Source organism: Macaca thibetana, chromosome 4 (assembly GCF_024542745.1).
Source record: "Macaca thibetana thibetana isolate TM-01 chromosome 4, ASM2454274v1, whole genome shotgun sequence".
NCBI classification, from domain to species: domain Eukaryota; kingdom Metazoa; phylum Chordata; class Mammalia; order Primates; family Cercopithecidae; genus Macaca; species Macaca thibetana.
Window position 1 is genome coordinate 35,878,248 of NC_065581.1, and position 22,537 is coordinate 35,900,784.

A 22,537-nucleotide genomic window follows, 5' to 3' on the forward strand; every position below is an offset into this window, starting at 1 on the left:
TCTGCGGTTTGGATTTGTCAGGGTCCTGTTTCCAGAAGATCCGTTAAAGCCAAAGCAAACTCCTACGTACCCCGGCCTCATGGAGCCTTCCTGCGGCCCTGCCATTTGCCCCATCCTGTAGACAGGGCCGCAGGAAGCAGCCCAGCCAGCAACCAGTGTGGAGGCAGAGGGAGTCCAAGGCCAGGCCGGCCCCTCCCCATCCAGGGGCTGCCCTGCAACCCTCAGTGGTAACTTAGGACAGCCCCTGTTTCCCCTTTGGCTGTTAGGGTCTATACCAGTACGTTGCCACCCCCGAACAGTCCCCTTCCTAGGCCTTTGCCACTGTGTTGAATGAAGACCTCACCTACAGTTGAGCAAAATATTAACAAGTGAGATGCCTTTCAAGATGCAAAAGGATATTTTCCTTCTAAAATCACATGGGCAGGAAGACTCTGAAGATGTTAGAGCCCCGGAGGGCCGGAGAATGCGAGGAAGAAAGCAGTGTGGGTCCTGCAGTGGCCCTGCCGCTTCTGCCTCCTGCTCTCCCAGGACGCCCAGGGCTGACCCTTGCTGTGCTCCCTTCGCCTGGGCCTCCACGATTTCAGCCACCTCCTGCATCTTCAGGTGGAGCCCAGTGACAGATACTGGCAGGAAGGAGAAAGCATTCAAATGGCTTAGGTTGATGGAAAGTGACACTAATTACAGCCACCATGGTAGATGCTTCACATGTGCCTTACCGAGGAAGGGCACCCAGCCACAATCGTGGGTGACTGTACAAACCCAGCCCCTTACCGAACCCCAACAGGCCAGGCTGCCTTCTCCCAGAGTCGGTCTGGCCCTCGGCACAGTGCCCAGGCTGTGTATCCAGAGGCCTGGGCCCACATCCTGACCCTGTTTCTCCCTTATTGGAGGCCCTGGCATTTCGAACCCACTCACCTCTAAGAATTGGATTCTGTACAGTTAAAAAGAAAGGAACAATGTCCCTTCCCTGAGAGGTGGAGAAGAGGTGGCCACGAGGGGGGTCCTGGGAGAAGCATTTATACGTGATGCTGAGACGGGATTCTACAGAGGGAGGGAGGCAGCGTTGGCTCAGCTCAGCAGGGGTTGTGCCCCAGCCCAGGGCGGTGTCCTGCTCCTGCTCTCTGGCAGGGTCTGCCCGCACCCCCACACTGTGCTTTTGTCTTCAGCACACCCTGCCTGCCCCAGCAGGAAGAGACGAGGAAGACGACTGGGGTTGGTCAGACGGGGCCTGAGCAGTCCCTTTGCCATGCTCTAGTACCATGGCTTTGGATAAGTCCAGTCTGCTCTCCAAGCCTCAGTTTCTTTCTGTGTAATGTGGGCAGCTCCTATCTGAAAGGTTTATTGGGCGGATTTGTGCAGGTCATGGGTGTGAAGCCCCCAGCACAGGCTGGACCGTGGTCAGAACTCAGTGTCGCTGGCCTGCGTCTTCACGGTGAGCCAGGACAGGCCGTGCGTCACCTCCCACAAAGCCCCGCAGAGGGCGCCCAGGGAACTCTTGTTATGCCCAGAGCTCAGTGACCCAGGGGAGCACTTCTTGCTGTCCCCTTCCCTTGAGTTCTCAAAAGCCGGCCGGGGCCATGATCCCAGGCTGAGGAGCCAGGCCGCCAGGGGCCATCCCGGCTCTGCCGCCTCCGTGGGAGCACTCTCTCCTCTGCAAAGCAGGGAGCAGTTGGACGCCGGCCGGCAATGTGAGGTCTGAGCGAGTCAGGACAGGGATAAGCCCAGATCCCAGGCGAAGACCAGTGCTCTGTCCCAGCTTGGCTGCTTGGAGCCCTGTCCCCTCTTCCTCAGGGACCGGACCCAAACCAGGCAAGGCTGGAAGACTAGTTGTGTGTTTCAGATGTCACTTGGAGTTGTGAAGCTTTTGTCCAAGCTGAGACAATCCCTGTTAACTACAATCCCTAGGACACTGAACCGTTGTACTTTATTCGCTTCCTAATTATAGAAGTTCCTGCCATCTAGTAAGCACTCAGTAAATGTTAGCGTGGTAGCAGGTAAAGTAGAAAATCTCTTTTCCCCATGCATGACCCTCCTCGTGAAGAGGTTTCTAAAAGCCAGTGGTCCCTTCTCCCTGGGTAAAGAGGGTTGGTAACTTCCAGAAGCGTTTCTTGCCCTTTGAGGATTTGTGGCCCTGGGTGGTCACCACACAAGCTCGTCCCCCGGTGCGGAGATGTGGCTGCTTCAGGAATTGGGAGGACCCGTCCTGGAATGCACTTTGGCAACGGTTCGCCTTTCTTTTCTGTCATTTCCTTTATTTTTGTGTGTTTCCATTCATCCCTTGTTCCTCAAAACTGCACACAGCCCGCCCTTCTGCTGGCCGAGGTCTGGTTAGCAAAGGGCCTGTCTCTGGCGGATCTGGCTTTCCTGGCTGTCAGCCTTCAGGTGCCCTGAAAGCTTACAAAGGTTTCTGAGTCAATGCTGGGGTTGAGCAGGAGTTTAGAACATTACTGCGGTGCCGCAATCACTCTTGGACATTCACGTCCTCTTGGAGTTTTGAGGCAGGCTCAGCTCAGCTCTTCGCTTTGGTATCCTCATAATCAGGTAGAAAGTCTGGGCCAGAGCCAGGTGCAGTGGTGCACACCTGTAATCCCAGCACTTTGGGAGGTCAAGGCAGGAAGATTACTTGAGCTCAGGGGTTCAAGACCAGCTTGGGCAACATAGTGAGACCCCATCTCTAAAAAAAAAAAAGAAATAGCCGGGCATGGTGGTACATGCCTATGGTCCCAGCTACATATACGGGCAGCTGAGGCGGGAGGATCACTCAAGCCCAGGAGGTCAAGGTTGCAGTGAGCCATCATCATACCACTGCACTCCACTTAAAAAAAAAAACATCTGGGAAGGTGGCTGCCTCTCTCTGCCGTTCTGCAACAGCAGACATTAGATTTGGTCCCAGAGCTGCTGTAGGAACTCTGTGGTGACTCTCAGATTTGGGGGTGGCTTGGCTGGGCTCAGACCTGGAGTGGTGCCCAGGCCTCGCCTGTGCCCAGCACGGGGTGTGTTCTGCAGGTGCAGCGGAGTGGGGGCTTCCAGCCTGGCTTCGGGGCTCTCCTCACCTGGGCTCTCTGAAGCTTAAGGCTGGCAGTGTCCTCTGTGGGACAAAGTTTATGTCACCATGCACAGGCTCTGAGGAGACTCCTGTGGCCAGCAGTCACCACACGGGGCGGGGGCCAAGCAAGTCATGGTCTGCATGAGCTGGCCCAAGTCACTTAGCCTTCCAAGTGTAAAGTAATGCCCACCACAACAGAGTACAAGTCCAGAAAGAGGCCCAGAAATACACAGGAATTTCAGATACCATAGAGGCCATTCCAGATGGGGGAAAAAGATAGCTCATCAAGAAATGGACAGCTTGCTGCCGGAGAAAAAATAAGGTTGGATCTTGACTCTTACACCTTACATCAAAATAATTGCCAGATAGATTAAAGATTTAGCTATAAAAAAGGAAACTTAGGCCGGGCACAGTGGCTCATGCCTGTAATCCCAGCACTTTGGGAGGCCGAGGCGGGTGGATCACGAGGTCAGGAAATCGATACCATCCTGGCTAACACAGTGAAACCCCGTCTCTACTAAAAATACAAAAAATTAGCAGGGTGCGGTGGCGGGAGTCCTGTAGTCCCAGCTACTCGGGAGGTTAAGGCAGGAGAATGGCAGAGCTTGCAGTGAGCCAAGATCGCGCCACTGCACTTCAGCCTGGATGACAGAGCAAGACTCCGTCTCAAAAAAAAAAAAAAAAAAAAATTACAGGAAAAAATAAGGAAGAATGTAAAACACAGTCTTGGACAGGCAAGATCTTTTTAAGCCTGACAGAACTGAGAAGCTCTACAAGAAAAGTTGGGTACACTTAGTTACAAAAAAATAGATTTCTACATGAGCAAAGCCAGCATAAAAGCCAAAAGATAAATAGCAAACCAGAAAACAAATATCTAACTCATTTCATAGATAAAAGGTTAATTTTCTTTTTTTTTTTTTTTTTTTTTTTTTTGAGATGGAGTCTTGTTCTGTCACCCAGGCTAGAGTGCAGTGGCACGATCTCAGCTCACTGCAACCTCCGCCTCTTGGGTTCAAGCGATTCTCCTGCCTCAGCCTCCCAAGTAGCTGGGATCACAGGTGCCCTCCACCACACCTGGATAATTTTTGTATGTTTAATAGAGACAGGGTTTCATCATGTTGGTCAGGCTGGTCTCGAACTCCTGACCTCGTGATCTGCCCACTTCGGCCTCCCAAAGTGCTGGGATTATAGACGTGAGCCACTGTGCCCGGCCAAAAGGTTAATTTGCTTTATTTTTTGTTGTACGTACCCACACATATATTGTTGTTTCTGTTTGGAGACGGGCTCACTGTCACCCAGGCTGGAGTGCAGTGGTGCAATCGTGGCTCTCTGTAGCCTTAACCTCCCAGGCTCAAGTGTTCCTCCCACCCAGCTTCCCAAGTAGCTGAGACTACAGGTGCACAGCACCATTCCTGGCTAATTTTTTTATTTTTGTAGAAACAGAGTCTCACTACGGTGCCCAAGCTGGCCTCAAACTCCTGGGCTCCAGTGATCCTCCCACCTCGCCTTGGCCTCCGAGAGTGTTGGGATTACAAGCGTGAGCCATTGCAACGGGCCAGTTTTCTTACCATGTAAAGAACTGCTACGTAGCTATGCAGAAAAGACCGACAGCTTCATAGAAAAACTCTGAGGCTGTAAGCAAGTTAACTCCTGGAAAAGGAGCTCTGGGTGTCCCCAAGTGTGTGGCAGCAGGGCCACGTGGACAGCATTGGGGCTGAGTCTGGCTCCAAATGCACTTACCATATGACCTTGGAAAGTCGCCAAAACTTTGTGGGCCTCGGGTTCCTCAACTGTAGGGTGGGAATAACAACAGCCCCAATTTTTTTTTTTTTTTTTGAGGTGGAATCTCACCCTGTCACCCAGGCTGGGATGCAGTGGCGGGATCTCGGCTCACTGCAAGCTCCGCCTCCCAGGATCAAATGATTCTCCTGCCTCAGCCTCCCAAGTAGCTGGGATTACAGGTGCATACCACCACACCCAGCTAATTTTTGTACTTTTAGTAGAGATGGGGTTTCGCCATGTTAGCCAGGCTGGTCTGGAACTCCTGACCTCATGATCTGCGTGCCTCAGCCTCCCAAAGTGCTGGGATTACAGGGGTGAGCCACCGTGCCCCGCCACAATAGTCCCTATTACTAAATGGCTTGGGCAGGTCCAGCATGGAGTAGGGAGGGAGTGCTTTGGAAATGCTAGATAGATAAAACGTCGGAAGATGCTCAGCGTCACATCTGGATGAGATGATCCTACGCCGGTAAGAAATGTGTAAATTGAAACCGCAGTGATAGACTCTTTCCCTGCTGTGCTGCTGACGGTGTGGGGGATCGAGCGCTGGCGTCACTAAGAGCAGAAAGAGCTGTCAATGTTAAGTGCGCACACCCGTCAAGCAAGCAGAAACCCTTCCTCGTAACAGGCCTCGACACGACCCACGCAGGGAGGTGCTCATACGGCACCGTGTGCAGTAGCTGAAGTTGAAGCAAATGTCCTTCAACAGGGAACTGGCTGAGTAAATTATAGCGTGTTCCTAACCTAGATGATGCTGCAGCTTGTCCAGAGGAGGTGGGCCACGTACGCTGCTGCGGAACAATCTCCTGTGTCTATTCAGCGATAAGAACAAGGCACCGAGCGTGTGCGAGAATGGCGTTTGTGTGAAAATGCAGTGTGCAGGCACCTGCCTGTCTGTGCCCAGCTGGGCTCTGGGGACGTCCAGGAAGTGGCAGCAGCTGCAACTGCAAGGGGCTCCGTGGCTGAGGGATGGGCAGGACCTGTGAATTTTGTATCATAGGCCATACTGTGTATTTTAAAATTAAATCTGCTCACACTATCTTGTGACTATTGTAATTAGAGACGTCCTTGCAGGGGCCAGGAGCATGAAGGAAAGAGGCTGCCCAGGGTCACATCTTAGCTCTACCACTAGATATGTGATGTCAAGAAATTTCTGACCTCTGTGTGCCTCAGTTTCCTCATCTATTAAAACAGATTAATGGGATTAACAGAGACCCTAACATGCAGGTTGTGAGCATGAAGTGAGATGCACCAGGTGACAGCTTTCAGCCCTGTCATAGAGTGAGAAAGCAGCAGGAGCACCAGCCTCCATCCCCACATCCTCTCATCGTGCTTAGCGCTGCCGGTGGGCGCTCCGTGTGCCTCTCCACCCTCAGCTGCTCCATTGAGGCCAGTGGAGGCCGCAGAGAACAGCGCGGACTGGGCTCAGCTCTGACCCACCCTTCTCCCTGGGACAAGGACGCCCTTCTCTGACAGTCTCCTTCTTGGGGTGAGGCTGGCTCCTCGGGTAGCCGCCCCTGTCACCAGCTGTCCGCCTGAGGTGGTTGTTACAGCCTTAGAATTATAAAATCCTGTCCAAGAGGAACCTTGGGATAAGTCCACCCATTCTTTATCTTGGATACCTGGAACCTGCTCCCCAGAAAAATGGACACACACTCGGGGGGCCAGGGGTTGTGGCTGGGCCTGGGCAGGCGGCACCCCCACCCTTGTGTGCCCTGCCGGCCTCAGCACCCTGTGCATATTCTGGAGCCCCAGCTCTGCCCAGCTCCCCTGGGAGCCACCTGGATGGGCGTGGGCAGTCTGGGCAGACTTGTCCCCATGCCCTCTTGGTGCCTGCAGTGAAGGAGAATTTGGTGCGGGGCCCTGAAAGGCCCACCTGACCCCCTCAGGGCCACCAGCTGTCCATCCAAGAGGGGCCCTGACATCCACTTTCTGCTCTCAGGGGTCTAATGTGATGGAAGAGCAGGACCTGCGGGACATCGGCATCAGTGACCCACAGCACCGGCGGAAGTTGCTCCAGGCGGCACGCTCCCTGCCCAAGGTGACTGTCGCCAGCCCTGTAGCCTCAGCCTGTGTGGAGCCAGGGCCACCTCCCTAGCACCACCTGCACCATGAACAGGGGAGGAGCAGGGCTCCAGCATGGCGGGGCCTCTACTCCTCACCCTAGGAGCTCCAGAAGGGCCGCACACAACCCTGTTTGCTTCCTCACTACACCCTAAGGCCTTTGGAGAGCCAGCAGAGCCCTAGGGCAGGGAGTGGCTCCTCGGGGTCTTGAGGAGGTTCTGGGGGTCTGCCGGGCTCGGGAGCTTGGCTTGGCCTTTCACCCAGAGCCCCCTTCAGGGTCTCTCTGGCTCACCGGAGCCCAGGCCACCCTGCACTGAGCCTTGGCACCAGGCCCCTCCCCAGGTGGGCTTGAGGGAGGTACCGTCTTCCCTGGGGAGCCAGGAGCTGGTGGGCTCGAGGCTCTCCCCTGCGCTTGTGCTGAGTCCAGTGGCCCCGCCCCTTCTACCTGCCCAGAGCTTGGGAAGTGCCTGCTCTGAGGGCACACACTATCCTCTTGTCCCTCCAGGCCCGTGATCTCAGCGGAGCTCAGGGCAGAGGCATTCTGCAGACCCTCCTCCCTACCTAGGCTTGTCTGCTAGGGCCGTCTTCCAGCCCTGTCGGTGCTCCAGCGGCTCCTGCTTTCCCCATGGGGAAGCCGAGACGAGTGAGTGATAGGAGAGGCTGTGTGAAGAGAGGGACTCAAAGGTGCTGAGGACCCCAAACATGCAGGACCCCCTTGGCCACAGTCTGTGTGAGCTGGCTGGGTCTGTGGTCCTCGGGTCCCTCTCCTGTGAGTGCTGAGATGTCAGTTTTGCCTCCCTCCTTGCCCTGTAGGTGAAGGCTCTGGGTTATGATGGGAACAGCCCCCCTTCCGTGCCCTCCTGGCTGGACTCCCTGGGGCTGCAGGACTACGTCCATTCCTTCCTGTCAAGTGGCTACAGCTCCATCGACACCGTGAAGAACCTCTGGGAGCTGGAGCTCGTCAACGTGAGTAGCCCCTGCGTGGCCCGGCCTGGACCCTCCAGAAGCCTGAGCTTCCCTTAGGGGCAGCCTGGCCCAGCGGAAGAGTGCTGGGGGCTGGAGCAGACCGAGTGAGTTGGCCACCTGACCCGTCACCTCCCCGCTCCTCATCACCCAGGTCCTGAAGGTCCAGCTGCTGGGCCATCGCAAGCGCATCATCGCCTCCCTCGCAGACAGGCCATATGAGGAGCCGCCCCAGAAGCCCCCCAGATTCTCCCAGCTGAGGGTGAGTCAGGGAGGGATGGAAAGGAATGCCTGTCTGTTCTCTGTATTTGTAGGAATTACATAGAATTCTTTAGGATTCTTCAGAGACTGCGCCGCTGTGGTGTAGGAGAAAGCAGCTGCAACAAGGAGAGAGGAGCACAGGAGAGGGGCTTTAGAGAAGTTCCCCGCCACCCATTTCTATTTGGGGATGGCCTGTCAAACACATAAAACTTGGGGGATAGTAGGAAAACACCAGGCCGTGCCTGGGCATTGAACTCAGCTCTGTGCCTGGGGACAGGGAGGGGCTGGGTCAGATAACACCTGAGACAAATCCAAACGGCCAGGACTTGCAGCCTCCTGCGCAGCCCCCAGATCTGAGTTCGAATTCCCAGGCTCAGGTGGCTAAGACAGCTGCATTTTAAAAACCTCACCAGTGATCTGTTGCTCCTGCCGGTAATTCCTGACTGCAGAAACGGGTTAGACCCAGAGCCTGCGGCTGAGGAAGAGCTCTCCCCCAGCCCCAGGCCACAGCGTGCAGGAATGGCGGTAACTGGGGCAGGGAGCCCTCGGGTGCACTGGGCAGGTCTCACCCCATTGAACCCTCAGGGGCTTCGTGAAGTGGGTCCTGTTCATCCTCCTTTTACAGATGAGAAAGTGGAGGCCCAGCCTTGCTCTGGGAACCAAATACACAACTGACATTCAAATATAGACACTGCGAAGCCCGGTCTTTATTCTGTGGGGGACAGTGGCTTTAGGGCCCTGACTGACAGGGCTACATTTTTTCTCAGGAGGGTGCTTTGGTCATGCGCAGAGGCCTGCGATGGATCAGGACAGAAGATTTAATCTTTTATAAATGCAAAAGTGGCTTCCCCACCCTCTTTGGGGACACTAGTGGACGGTGGCTGCGTGGTGCCACTTGTCTGACACCCCTGTGGCGTTGGCCCCTTCAATCCCTGCTGCTTCTCCTGGTGCCGCTCCCTGTGCCGTCCTGACCAGCGGGGCTGGCTGACACCTGTAGCTGGGCACTGGGCCGAGGGTTGCAAGTTCCACCTGGATTTTTCCCTCCACAGTGCCAAGATTTGCTCTCCCAGACGTCATCCCCGCTGAGCCAGAATGATTCCTGCACTGGGCGGTCGGCTGACCTGCTGCTGCCTCCAGGGGACACAGGCAGGAGGCGCCATGACAGTCTCCATGACCCCGCGGCCCCCTCCAGAGCCGAGCGCTTCAGGATGCAGGTGGGGCAGGGCGGGTAGGGGGTGGGGAGTGGAGCTGCGGGTAGGGGGTGGGGAGTGGAGCTGCGGGTAGGGGGTGGGGAGTGGAGCTGCGGGTAGGGGGTGGGGAGTGGAGCAGCGGCCAGGGTCTACCTCATTCCTCTGGGCAGGACAGGGCCTCCCAGAACCACCTGCTGCCCTGTACCCGAGCACAGTTGGGCTGGCACCAGAGTCAGGAGGCACCAGCCTGCTCTGCTCACCCACACCCAGCCGCCTTGTGTAAGGCTCACCCAGCCCCCATGGTGCTGAGCTCAGGCCGCACAACTCATTTCAGCAGTCGGCTGCCAGGGCCACTCCTGTGGCCTGCACTTCCCTCCCTCAGGGGTTCAGATCCCGTGTCCACTCTTTCTCTGTGGCCTCCTGCATCCTGCCCTGCTGGCCCCAGAGCCCTCTGTGCTCTCTTGGCCTCTCTGAGCTCCTTCTTGGCCCCTTCCTTCTCTGCTTACCTGCATTGTTCCCAGAGAACTGCTTTCCCTGCAGCCTCACCTCTGCAGCGTTCTCTTCCTCCTGCCCAGCAAAACCGCAGCAGACCAGACTCTGTTCTTCCCGTTCTCTGCCTGCAGCCATGGGGGCACCTCTGGAGACACCTCCTGCGCTCCCGGTGCCCGCTCCAGCCCTGGCCGAGGTGGGCCCGTCTCACATTCCTGGCTCACCCTCTGGGCATCATTTCCAGGCGTCCTGGATTTACTCAGGACCTGCCTGTCCTGCCTCTCGCCTTGTACGGACCCTGGCTTTGTCCTTTGTCCTCTTCGTGGCCTGTCAGACACAGGATTGGCAGGTGTCCCTCAGGCCCCTCTGGGTGACTTCAGCTTCACCCCTGCCTGCTTCTCTGACTCTCACTTTTCACTTCTGGCTCTGGGGACTTCCCTTCCCTTTCTACAAGCACAGCCATGAGTTTTAAAGGAAAACACATTGTCCAGCAATTCCGATGGCTGTTGAGAGGCTCTGCACACTGCTGGGAAGGGAGGGCCTCAGTGTTTCCTAAATCTTTTCCTTCCTCTCCATTCCTTCTACCAGCACCCTGGGCAGGGACCCATCATCTCTTGCCTGGACCGCAGTGGCCTCCCCCTCCCTCCAGCTGCTGCCAGAAGGATCCATTTGAAATGCATTCCTAGGCACGGGGGCTTCACTGGCTTCCCAGCTCTGAAGATCCCTCCCAGGCCCTGGGCTGGGCCCCAAGGCGTCCCAGGGTCTCATGACCGCTGCTCTCTCCTTTGGTCTATATGCAGAACAGCCTGGCAGCCTGTGCCCCGCCCTCCCCACAGACTCTGCCATCTCCTCTCTGGTCATTTCCCATCTCCTTTGAGACTCGTCTCGGACACCACAGAGACTGTCCTTCCCGAGCCCTGCTCTCAGGCGGTGCTGTGGCTAGCACCTCCCCTCTCCCGCAGTGGGTTTGAATTGCTGGTCTGCCCCCTGCCATCTCCACTTGACCCCTGAACTTGCTGAGGTCACTGGCATCTCACCCTTGGGTGTGCTCCTGTGGAGCAAGGAGCAGGTGTCCAATTGCGTGTGTTCTGCAGGAGGAGCACCGCGAGGCCAAGCTGACCCTGCGGCCCCCCAGCCTGGCAGCCCCCTACGCCCCAGTGCAGAGTTGGCAACACCAGCCAGAGAAACTCATCTTCGAGTCCTGTGGTTATGAAGCCAATGTGAGTTGCTCTCACCCTCCCAGCAGGGCCAGCCTCCCTGCTCCTTCTCGGCCAGGCACCTGCGGCTAGGTCCCAGCAGGGACTCCACAAAGCCAGGCCCAGGACTTGCGAGCTGTTCTCCACTCTTCAGCCACTCTTGGTGGCTAAGGCAAAGGGGTGGAGGCCTCTGGGTCCTTTAGCCAGAGTTGAATGGAGGGCCTCTCCAGCTGGGGCAGGGGAGGGGGTGTTACCGGGATGGGTAACTACTTGAGTGTGGGACAGTCCCAAATTGGCTGGGTCACCCCTGCATGGAAACGCAGGATTTCCTAAGCCTGGCCACTGCTCATCCCCACAGTATCTGGGTTCCATGCTGATCAAAGATCTGCGAGGGACAGAATCCACACAAGACGCCTGTGCCAAGATGCGGGTAGGGTGCCTATATGGGTTGGAGGGTATCTGTGCGGGCTGGAGGGTGCCATGGGACTGGCTAGGACAGAAGGCAGCAATGGGGACAGTAGCTACAGTTGCCTGGGCCCTGCCGTGCTATGTAAGGATGGGAGGGAAGCTGGCACCTGCGGAAGCCCAGGAGGCTTAGCCCTGAGTAGGGGCACTGACAGGGCCACTCCTTGTTTCCTGTAGAAATCTACCGAGCACATGAAGAAGATCCCCACCATCATCCTGTCCATCACATACAAAGGTGTCAAGTTCATCGATGCCTCCAACAAGGTGTGCTGCTTATAGGGACTCTTGGCTGGAGTGGGACCCACGTCCCCATCAGACCCACAGGGCTCCAGGGCAAGCAATCTGGCTGCCTTCTGTCATCCCTTATCTCCCTGGAGGGTCCCCAGTCCTCTTATTACTTCCCACTTCTCCAAGAAGCATGTCTGTCGTCTGTTGGCCTGGGTGCCTGCTGTCAGCCCCGTCCCGCCCTAGTGGAGACTGCTGTTAGCTTCTCCACCTGGGCTCCGCTGGCCACGTGCCTGCTCACAGGTCTTCACGGGTGTGATTCCCTCCGTGAGCAAAGGACCCCCCTGTGCGCCACCGCGTGGGATCCCACCTACCTGACACCCTTCTCTCTTTGCCCCCACCCTGGGAGGTGGGAGAGGCTGGGGAGAGCTTGTGGTTGGGTGTGAACATTTTACTGCCTTAGTTGTTGTGGTCAAGGGTGGAGACCTCAAACCGAAATCGGGGAAGGTTAGATACCATCCCCCACCCCCACCAATAAACAAAATGAGAAGATGAAGAGGGGTTCGCTTGATGCTCTAGGCTGGGACAGAGAACAGTGACATGGTAACAGGCTGGGGTGGGGGGTGCCAGAGGCATGCCTGAGCCTGAGAATTCCAGAGCACGGCCTTGCCCAGCAGAACGTCATCGCAGAGCACGAGATCCGGAACATTTCCTGTGCGGCCCAGGACCCGGAGGACCTCTGTACTTTTGCCTACATCACCAAGGACCTGCAGACCAGCCACCACTACTGCCATGTGTTCAGCACCGTGGATGTGGTGGGTGGGGTCCTGGGGCTGGGCGGGGCGGGCTTGGGTTACTAGCCCTGAGGCATCCAGCCCCATTGCAGGGCACAGATGCCGCGCTGTCCTGGCCCCTGGCCAGTGCCTGGCAAATGTTTGGTTCATGAATGGAGCCCAGCAGCACACCAGGCCAGTCCCCTTTCACAGTGACGAGACTGATGCACAGAAGAACAGAGACCGGCCCAGGGCACTAGGGACAGGGGGTTCCAGCTTTTTTTTGTTGTTTTGTTTAAAGAGATGGAGTCTCGCTATGTTGCCCAGGCTGGCCTTGCACTCCTGGGGTCAGGCAAGTTACCCACCTCAGCCTCCCACATAACTGGTAATAGGCATGAGCCACCGCCCCTGACTTTCCAGGTTTTCGGCGAGTGTTTTCTTAGGTCAGGCAAGGCGATTGTCTTCCCCGGCTCCCTGCCCTAGCTCTCCAACCTCTTCCTGGGCCACCTCCCAGACATGCTCTCTACTTCCCTCTTAAGGGCAGCTGTGCCCTCTTTGGCAGATTTTCTTGCCTCAAATTCCTGCTGAGGCTCGGCTCTGGGTGCCACTGGGCCGAGGAGAGTTCATCCTCACACAGCTGCCCACAGGGAGCAGACCAGAAATGACAGCCACAGGCAGGGGTTCCCTGTAACCTACAACAAAGCCTGGGAGTGGCCCCAGGCTGCCTCCTCACCCCAGGAGGAAGTCAGAGGGGTCCAGGTCTCTGCTGTCCTCAGAGATAGCGGCTGTTTCCAGAATCTCTGTGGCTCCTGGAATACAGGCAGCTCTGGGCATCCTCACACTCCCAGGACCTCATCCATCCCAGTCCTCTGCTTGCTCTGGGCCAGTGAAGGTTAGGAGGAGCCAGGCTTTGCCGCTTGCTAGCTGTGTGAGCTTGGAAACATCACGTCTGCCTGCTTCCTCATCTGTCTGGAGGGGATATAACGTGGCCCACCTCAGGGGCCACTGTGAGATGGATGAGGTGGTCCACACAGCACAGTCAGTGGCATTAACCTGTTGCTGACTTTTCCCACATACACTCAGTTCTGCTGTAACGCCACACAGATGCTCCTAACCACTGTGCTGTGTAAAAATCACACACTAAAAACCACAGGGTTTAAGGGGAAACGGAGTTAGGGGCACAGCACTCACAAACTTTGTCGGTGACACATTAAAAACAAAAGCACTAGCACCACTTATATTAAATGGCTAAGAAACACCCAAGTACCACCTCAGGCATGGCACCCTGCCTTGGAAAAGACCTGCCGTGGGCTTGTAGCAGTGTGCACCTGCCTTCCCCACAGCTCAGCTCCCGGCCACATCCTGTGTAGAGCGGGGAGAACAACAGAGACCTAGGGAGAGGGAAAGGAGGGAAAGGAGGGAAAAGTTGAAGGGAGGTAGGAGCGCTCCCAGGTAGACTTAGAGGGGAACACGTGGTCCCTGCGAGGAAGGTCATATCCAGTGTGAAGCTATGGCACCAGGTGTGGTGGGGTGGGGGGTGTCTCTGTCTCCTGGGGGCTTGGTTCAGCTGGCAGCAGTTTTTGCATTTGCCTGGTGTTTCTATCCCATGAAATCCTGCAGAAGGAAACAGTGTGTTATGCTCAAATTGTGTCTTTTCAAAACCAGTGTTCTCTTCTTACCCCAGATGCTGCCTGTGTGCTCAGGGTGGGGGTGAGGACAAGGGTGAAGCGGCTCCTGAACCAGGCGCTTAAGTGGTGATCTGCTTCCTCCCAGAACCTGACCTACGAGATCATCCTGACGCTGGGGCAGGCCTTCGAGGTGGCCTATCAGTTGGCCCTGCAGGCCCAGAAGTCCAGGGCAATGGGCGCCTCTGCAGCTGAGATGATTGAAACAAAATCTTCCAAACCGGTGCCTAAGCCTCGGGTCGGCGTGAGGAAATCCGCAGTACGTGGGCCCTGCTGGACAAGACCCCCCCGTCCCTGGCCCCGGGGATTCAAGGGCTCGGGGTGGCCAGCACGAGGAGGGTCTTCTGGCACTTCCAGAAAGCTGGCCCCCCAGGGAAATGACCCTCTTCATTGTCTCCCACCCCTGCCAGGTCTCGCCCTGGAAAGGCAACAGCTCCTCTGGCCTGGGCCGGCCTCTGGTGCCCCCACTGCCCTCCCTCGCCGGGCTCCCCCAAGGGCAAGGCCATCAAGGGGCTGCAGAGAGCGGCCCGCAGGCAGCCCCCAGTAACTGCGCCATCCCTGTCTGTGTCTGCTTTGCTCTGCACCCCAGGTGCCGCTGCCCCCCAATAGTCGCTGTTGTTACTGTCACACCTGCACCACCCACCGTCCTTCCTACCTACCGCTGCCGTCTGTTAGTCCTGGAGTCAAGGTCTTTACGCCTCCTGCTGTCTTGTGTGTCAGTCTCCCCGAAGTGACCGTGAGCGCTCTTAGCCTCTGGTGGCCTCTCCCTCTGCCATTGTGACATTCTTTCCCCTCTTCCTGAGATGCCCTCTGCCTGTCCTGTGTGTGCTTCAGCCCTCTTTGTTTTTCTGTTGTGTGTCCTCTCTCCAGAGGTCTGGGGTGACTGCTGTGGTCTTGCCTTGGGGTGAGCTCTCTGGCCCTACCAGAGAGACCTGAGGCTTGACATTTCCAAGCCCCATATCCCTTTCCTGCCCAGTGTGAGCGGGTTTGGGGCTTAGAGCAGGAGACCTGGGTAGGACAGGGATCCTTTGAGCAATCCCAAGAAATCCTGGAGAGAGGTTGTGCCTGGAGGTGGCCCTCGCCAAGATGCTCCGGGAGGGTGTCCCTCCTCCGCCCGCCCCCAGGGGCCTGCTCTTTGACTGAGGAAAATAAGGGCTACCGCTCCCAGCACAGGGGCCACAGCCCAGCCTGGGGGTGGGAGGGGCCTGCCGCCTCCAGCCCTGGCACAGAGCTCCCTGACTCTTGACTGCTTCCTTGTTTGGCAGCTGGAACCACCCGATATGGACCAAGATGCCCAATCCCATGCCAGTGTCTCCTGGGTTGTGGACCCCAAACCAGACTCTAAGCGGAGCCTCAGCACCAAGTATGAGACCACTATCTTCTAAAACAACCCACTCCCTGTCTCCACTAGTCTCACTGTGCCTTTGCCATCCGATCTTTCTGCTGTCCTCAACTCTCCTTCCAGCTGCTGATGCCAAGGCCCCAACTGCACTGGGACCTGCTCCTCCTGGGCGGGCGGCAGCGTAGACGCTGTACACTCGCAGCTCTCGTACCTACCACCACCGAACACTGTGAATTCTCCCCCTTGGGCTGAGGACAGCTTGAGGGGGTGAGTTGCCTCTGAGGTGGGCACCAAGAGGGCTCAGGGGTTCTGTTGCACCCCAGAAGCCTCCACGGGCAGGCACTGTGAACCCCGACGGGCAGGGCAGTCTCCAGAGAATCCCAATGGCACTGATAGCTCCCTGGGGTTGGGCTGGGCTCTGTGTGGCTCCCTCCTCCTGTCTGCTGTACTGAGCCACAGCTGGGCACCATTGCCAAGAGCTAGCTGACTATTCTCACCTCTCCTGAAACAACCAACCACTGTGACCACCCGGTGCCAGAGTCCCCAGCACTCTGCTCACAGCCGACCTGCAGCCCCACCCCACTGTCCTCCGCTCCTCTGCGGAGCTGGCCTCACTCTCATGGCTGCGCCCTTGTGAGACCTTGAGCTCAGTGATGTGGCTGGACCAGGGATAGACTGCTTTCTGTGAGGGCCCAAGATACGCGCCAGGCCCTTGGGTCCGTGCTGACTATCCTGCTTGGGGCTCTGGGTATCTGAACACTCACAGGCTGGCTCACACAGCAGTGTCTCAGTCCTGATGGGCCTTCCCCTCCAAGGAGGGGGGTGGCACGTGTGTGGACAGCCCCTCTATCTTCACCACGGAGTCTCAAGGCCTGGCAGCCTTGGGCCTGGCTCTGGAGTCTAGCTCACTGAGGAGGAAAGCCTTCTGTAGAACCAACGAGGAGGCGGCCTGTGCCCTGCACACACGGCGCACCTTCTTCCCTCACAGAGCAGAGCTGCTGGAGGACAGGGACCTGGACCAAGTGGCCTCCATTGTCCTCTGGGAGCTTTCTGACTTTCTTCACAGTGGGGGATCACAGATAGCGCCGTCCAGCGCGCCCCTGAACACCTCCCTCAGCCTCCTGACTCCTCTGAGAGGAGAGGCCGTTCCCTCACAGCAGCTCAGCAGCTGGGATGGTGGAGCTGAGTCTTTGAAGAGGCCCCCGTTCTCCAATGTGGGCAGATCAGTTTGGATGGCAGGAGACAGGAAGGCAGCCGTGCACACAGAGCAGGGTCCACTAGGAAAGCCAGTCGGCCAGGGCAGTCCAAACCCAAGTCGATAAACTGGGTGGGTCCTGCGCACCCACCCATCCTTGTGCCTTCCTGAGCAGAGTTGCTGAGCCAGAGGCGGCCGAGGCTGCGGGCTGTGGGTGCTCAAAGCAGGCGTGGAGGGTGCCCAGGGGAGGCTGTGAGGGATCTTCTGTCCTGCTGTGTTTCCTTTCCGTTTCCTCCACCGTCCGCAGGCCCCACTGGTTAACCCTTTCCTCCCCCCATTGTTTGCTTCTGCCAAGCTGAGCCACTGAGGAACCACACTGTGCTGCGGAAACATAGACGTGGGGGCATAGGCTCCCACTGCCATCACCGCCGCCGCCTCACCTGCAGCTTTGAAGACCCAGGCCTCACCTCCACCTGCAGGACCTCCTCTTGGCCACTTGGCCTGGGCCTGCCACCACCACGTCTTGCAGAACGAGCCCTGCCTTGGCTGTGGGGAAGCACTCCGGGCCGCTAGCAGATGGGACTGGCATTCCAGAGGGTCAAGAAGTGACTTGTTCAGAACACATTGTTTTTAACAGAAACAAAATCTTTTTATAAAGTGAACTTTTAACACTTGGCTCAAACCTCTAGGTCATACTGCCAATCTTTAGACAAATGGCCATGGGGCAGAGGACAGGGGAGCTGAGGTTGGTTCAGAGGGCAGCCTGCACAGCCTCTGTCCTCAGGATGGGACCTGGGTGCAGCTCAGCAGGTCTGAAGAGAAGGTGGTGGCCTGTGGGTGAGGGGAACGGAGCAGGCTCGGGCAGAAGTGAGTACGGTGCGTCTGCTTTTCAAACCTGACCATGTCAGCTGCTGCTCTTTATGAACTGCCCAATTTCCTGTCCCCTTCAGGGGCTGGACACAGGCTTCTTGTAAGAACACAGCCCTAGAGGCACCTGAGCAACTCAAAGGTTTCCGGTCCATTTCTGGGGTTCCCGATGGGAAGGTTCAGTGGCCAAATGAAGATAAGTGTGCAGTTTCTAGTGCTGGGAAGTCTTAGCCAGCACCAGAGCGCCTGGCCTCTTACGCGTCAGTGACCGGAGCACTGCCCTGGGCTGGCCGGCGCTGTACTGCCTGCATTGTGTCAGAGAACAGGAAATGCAGCTTTGGGGCGTTAATGTTTGGAGTAGGTCAGCTAAGGTTGCTACTTGCCGATTTGTGATTTGTCTAATCAGCCTGTGTGATTGGGGCTCATTTTGCTTCTCTGAATTATTGGTTTGACAGTTACACTCTCGGCAGCTGGGCTCATCCCCGGCCCCTGGTGTGGAAAAGGCTAAATCACAAGGTGACAGTGCATCATCAATGCTCCCCCGCGTGGCCTTTGGGGCAGGCTGGCGTCCTAGTGCGCCTCTGCTTCTTAAGCTTTCCCACTGCTCACTTTGCTTTTAAAAGTAACTTGGGTTGCAGTCTTTCCTCTGGACTAGAGTAGAAATGCAGGGGAAACTGCTGTGGATTTGAGAGGCAAAGTTGGCTCAGCTCAGTTGTGTGCCCAGTTCCTCCTGTGGGCACTTTAGCAGGCTCTGAGCTTTCCTGGCATAGGTCAATCTGGTCCCAGGATGAATAGTCCAGGCTTCAGCAACACTCCTCTTTCCCCGCAAAGGCTGTGAATTTAAATTCTTTGTGGGTGTGTATGTGCAGGGAGTACTGTTAGGCACATTCTTAACCCATGTGGTTGGCCAGAAATCAGAAGTGGGGCTGTGTCTCTGGCTGGCTAGAGGCCAGGCCTTGTGGGTTTCTATCTGCCAAGTGCCCGGCAGGTTGGGGCCTGGGACCCAGCTCCCTCTGCGGCAGAGGCGGCCCCTCCACTGCTTGGTACTAAACGAAGACCTCGACACCTTGCAGTTTCACTTCATTTCCTGCTCCTTTCAGGGCCTGTGAGGATTCCCATGAGCTAACGCTGTACAGTACTAGGCCTCGACTTTCTTCCCAGAGTTGACCAGGACCCCTAAAGCATCCAGAGTAGACTGCGCTGCTGCTGCGCACATGCTGGTGCCCGTCTTCCTCCTGAGGGGCCAGGCCATGTCTAAGTGGGCCTCTGTTGGGGGCAGCAGGTCCGAAAGAAACTGCAGACACTACGATGCACTCCTCAAGCTGTCTTTTGTGCTTAGATCATCCATGGGTGTTTCTTCTGCTTGAAGCTGCTATATCGTCTTTATTTATTCAGGGTATTTTCATATTGGAAGCCTTGGCTAGTCTGCTGTGGCCCTGGGTTCTGTTTAGAGATTGGTTTATTTCTGAATATTCAAGAAAGGAAAATGACTGGGCCTTTCTTTTCTTCTCCTCTGGGGCAGGTAGTCTCCCTTTCCTAGAAAGGGTTATTGTAACTTTAAGGACAGGCTTCAAGTGGGAAGGCCCCTACTTTTGCACTTCTCCAAGTGCAGGTCACACCAGGGGCAGACCCTGTCGCTGCGTTTCTGAACTGTGAAGGAGCCTATTAGGGTGGGAGACTTCAGATGGGCTCAGTACCTGTTCCAGCCACAGGCTTCTTGTCCACCTCTTCTTCCCTGTCCACCAGCTGCTCAGCGCATAAGACCTTCCCGACAGGCTCTGCGTGTGCAGTGCTCCGTGTCCCTCCTGGGCCCTCCAGCTTCAGACACTAATGGGAGTTCCCGAGACGCTCAGGTTGGAGCAGGCAGCAGGCAGAGACATTAGAAAGCCAGTCTGAACGGGGGCTGTCTGTGAGACGCCCAGGCCAGCTCACAAGTATTGTTGCTCATGGTGTGGCAATGGACTGAACTGTAATAAAAAATGTTATTTAATCTTTGTCTCTGTATTTTGATACTTGAATGACTTCCCCTTTTGTTTTACTGTACATAAAATTGTTAATCTGTCTGATTTTGTCTGAATTATAAACATTTTGAGGTACCAAACATAACCAATCTGTGCAACAACATAGACTGACCTCACTACCCAAGAGAGTGTAAATATTCCTGGGCTTCCAGCTTTGGTTTTGTTATTTTCATAACTGTACAACTTAGACTGAATTAATAAATGAGAAGCGACATGAACGCAGCCTTAATTTTGAGTCTTTGAATTGGAAAGCGTCTTGATGGTTTTCTGGCAGAGGCGTGGGCACAGGCGAGATGCAGGCTCAGGGTCGGTGAGTCGCGTCCTACGCTGTTTGGCTTTCTGTCTCGCACTCTCTAACTGTTACAGCTGCCCTGTGAGGTGCAAGGGCCCCATGATTCACCTCCCCTCCTTAGGAGCATCGTGCTGTGAACACCAAGCCAGGGCCACATCCTGGTTACTGCTGCAGCTGCATCTCTTCTGCATCCTGGTCTGGGCTTGTCCACCCACAGACATGAGTCGAACATCTGCCTCCCGGGCAGCCTGGGGGATCTAGAGCTGTGAAAGAAATTGGTCTCCTTTCAGGAACTTGCTTGGATTGCAGTGGTTAAGTTTTAGACATAAACAACTAGCTACCAGCCCGAAGCCGTGCTGTGGTTGGGATGCAGAGGGCAAAGTGTTCCCAGAGGGCTGGTGGCAGGGAGAGGAAGGACTGAGCTGTATTTAGAGGGGAGAATTTGGGAAGGTACAAGCGGTCATAGCAGCCCCTTCATTGATGGAGCACCTATGTTCCAGCTCTGCTAGCTTTCCAGGCAACCATCTCATTAGCCCCCCTCCTTTCCAGACAGGTGTTGTCACCTCTATTCATAAAGCAGGTCCCAGGGCCAGCGGGAGGGACCTTAAGCCCCATCTGGTCCAGTGGCTCCAGCTGCCAGAGCCCCTATTCCTAGGCCTGCTTCAACCCCAGCTGCCTAGCACTGAACGCTTTTATTCCTGAGTTTCTGTGGACTCTTCCATTTCTTAAAAGGGCCTTAAAAAAGAAAATCACTTATCTAGTTCAATACCCAGTTTTATTTGTAAAGAAAACAAGGTCCAGACTAGGAAAATGATTTTCTTCTAGCCAGCCTGCCAGCAAATGGCAGAGAGAGCGCCAAATCCCAGGTTGTTACTCCCAGTTAGAGCTTTGTAGGCCACACTGCATTGAATTGGGAAAGTCCACTGAGGCCCGGTCGGGGAAGGCCTCACATTCCAGAGGGGTTCTTCATCCCCACATCCCTTGGCTCCCTGGCTATGGTGCTCTTTCCTAAGCAGAAGAAACCTGACAGCCAGAAGAGAAAGGTCGGGTCATAACTAGTGTCATCAGGGCACCAGGACAGACCGCTGCTCTCATCATCCCTTCTGGGGCCACCTTACACGTTCTGCCTGCCTCTGTGTGAGGCAGAATCCCCGGCCTCTTCCACTCACTCCTTTCTCCTCCTCCAAGGGCTCATTTCTGTCATACTCCTCCACGTCGTCATGAGCCTCCCATTCACAGATGCTCAGGCTCCTAGGCAGCTGGGCTATTACTACTGAAAATTGGGATAGATCAACCCTCAGCAATGACCAGGCCATAGAGGAGGAAGAACTTTCAAGCTGGAGCACTTTCCAAGGCAGCTCAAAACACCCTCTAGTCAGCCATGGCCACCCCTGGCTTCCTGAACCCAGAGGATATCCCACAGATAGGGACAGGCTGACCATCTAGTGTGTCCTGCAGTTCAGCCTGGGGCTCACACTGCACCCACTGTCATCAACTAACAACGAGGAAAGCTCAAGGCTGGCCCCTGCCTTCCTCCGTGCGGCCTCCAGGACTTTGAGACCACTTTTTTCAGGACTCAGCTGTTAGGAACGCTATTATAAACAGCCATTTACCAAACAGAATTTTCCTAACACCGTAAAATATTTATTACTCAGTAAATGGAGCTGGGACAATTGGGTAGCCAAGAGGGAGGGAGTGCAGGGAGATTCCTGTTCCAACTTATGCCAGAATAAATTCCAGATGGCTCACATATTTAAATGTAAAAAAATAAAATAAAATAAAACCTTAAAGCTAGAAGAAAATGGGAGGTTTTTTTTTTTTTTTAAATATATAAGCTTGGTTTGAGAAAGGCCTTTCCAAACATGTTATAAAACCCTGAATCCATTTTTTAAAAAGGATTAATATATTTGAGTCTCTAAAAACCAAACATTTCTGCATAGCAAAATGCACCCTTAAGAAAAAGAAACAATGGAAAGCAACGTGTGCACCACATGTAACACGGACACCTTGACAACAGCTACCAAAAGTAAACTAACGCCTGTGTCTCGGAAGATCAGTAGATGCTCTTTTCTCTGTTCTTCCCACTAAGTACAATTAAAACCCCCAGTGAAACACCCGTGGGCACAAAAACCTGTTCTTTCCAACCAGAGGACTAGGAAAGGGGCAGCTTAGCAAGACAGAAAATTCAGACAATAAATAACTGCTCTACTCCAGCCGAACACCACAGCAAAAATGAGGCCCCGCCCAGATCAGCAGAGGCCAAGACCTCGACCCTCACACAGCTATAATGAGGTGCCCAACAACCTCACGCGTGGTGTCAGAGGGGCCTGGTGAGGAGGCAGAACGCTCACCAGCACCCAGGGATTGTGCGGCTGCTCCCGCCTGGGGAGTCAGTGGAAACCACAGGGGCAGCTGGGAGTCCCATGGCATCCCAGCAGTAACAAGCAGCCTCCTACCTCAGGTATCAGTGGAGGCAGGGGAGGAAACTGGGCTTTGACCCCCAACCTGGCAGCAATATGCTATTTCCTCTTCCCTTGCTAGAGTGGTGTCAAAGTCAGCTAAAAGAGAAGGTTTAAACAAGAATGAGAAATAGAAATGTCCAAGTTTCAATAGAAAATCACTTGTCATACCAAGATCCAGAAAAACCTCAATCTGAATTTAAAAGGCAATAATCAATAGATACC

General features: G+C 55.5%; 2 protein-coding genes across 11 annotated transcripts in view; one reads left to right on the forward strand and one right to left on the reverse strand.

Moving 5' to 3' along the window:
- Positions 1-19,790, forward strand: part of ANKS1A (ankyrin repeat and sterile alpha motif domain containing 1A) — a 192,227-nt gene extending 172,437 nt beyond the window's left edge. For 8 of the 10 annotated variants that reach the window (XM_050787560.1, XM_050787558.1, XM_050787562.1 and 5 more), the window contains 10 exons: positions 6,768-6,866; positions 7,703-7,855; positions 8,007-8,114; positions 9,163-9,327; positions 10,887-11,012; positions 11,347-11,418; positions 11,631-11,717; positions 12,356-12,493; positions 14,225-14,395; positions 15,402-19,790. In XM_050787560.1, the coding sequence (XP_050643517.1) occupies positions 6,768-6,866; positions 7,703-7,855; positions 8,007-8,114; positions 9,163-9,327; positions 10,887-11,012; positions 11,347-11,418; positions 11,631-11,717; positions 12,356-12,493; positions 14,225-14,395; positions 15,402-15,521 (1,239 nt within the window). In that variant the 3' untranslated portion in view covers positions 15,522-19,790. The remainder of the gene's footprint in view (positions 1-6,767; positions 6,867-7,702; positions 7,856-8,006; positions 8,115-9,162; positions 9,328-10,886; positions 11,013-11,346; positions 11,419-11,630; positions 11,718-12,355; positions 12,494-14,224; positions 14,396-15,401) is intronic. The other 2 variants (XM_050787564.1, XM_050787559.1) reach the window with 1 other exon arrangement.
- The window catches only part of TAF11 (TATA-box binding protein associated factor 11), a 322,409-nt gene that overhangs the window by 184,131 nt on the left and 115,741 nt on the right, over positions 1-22,537 (reverse strand). The gene's annotated exons all lie outside the window — the stretch shown is intronic.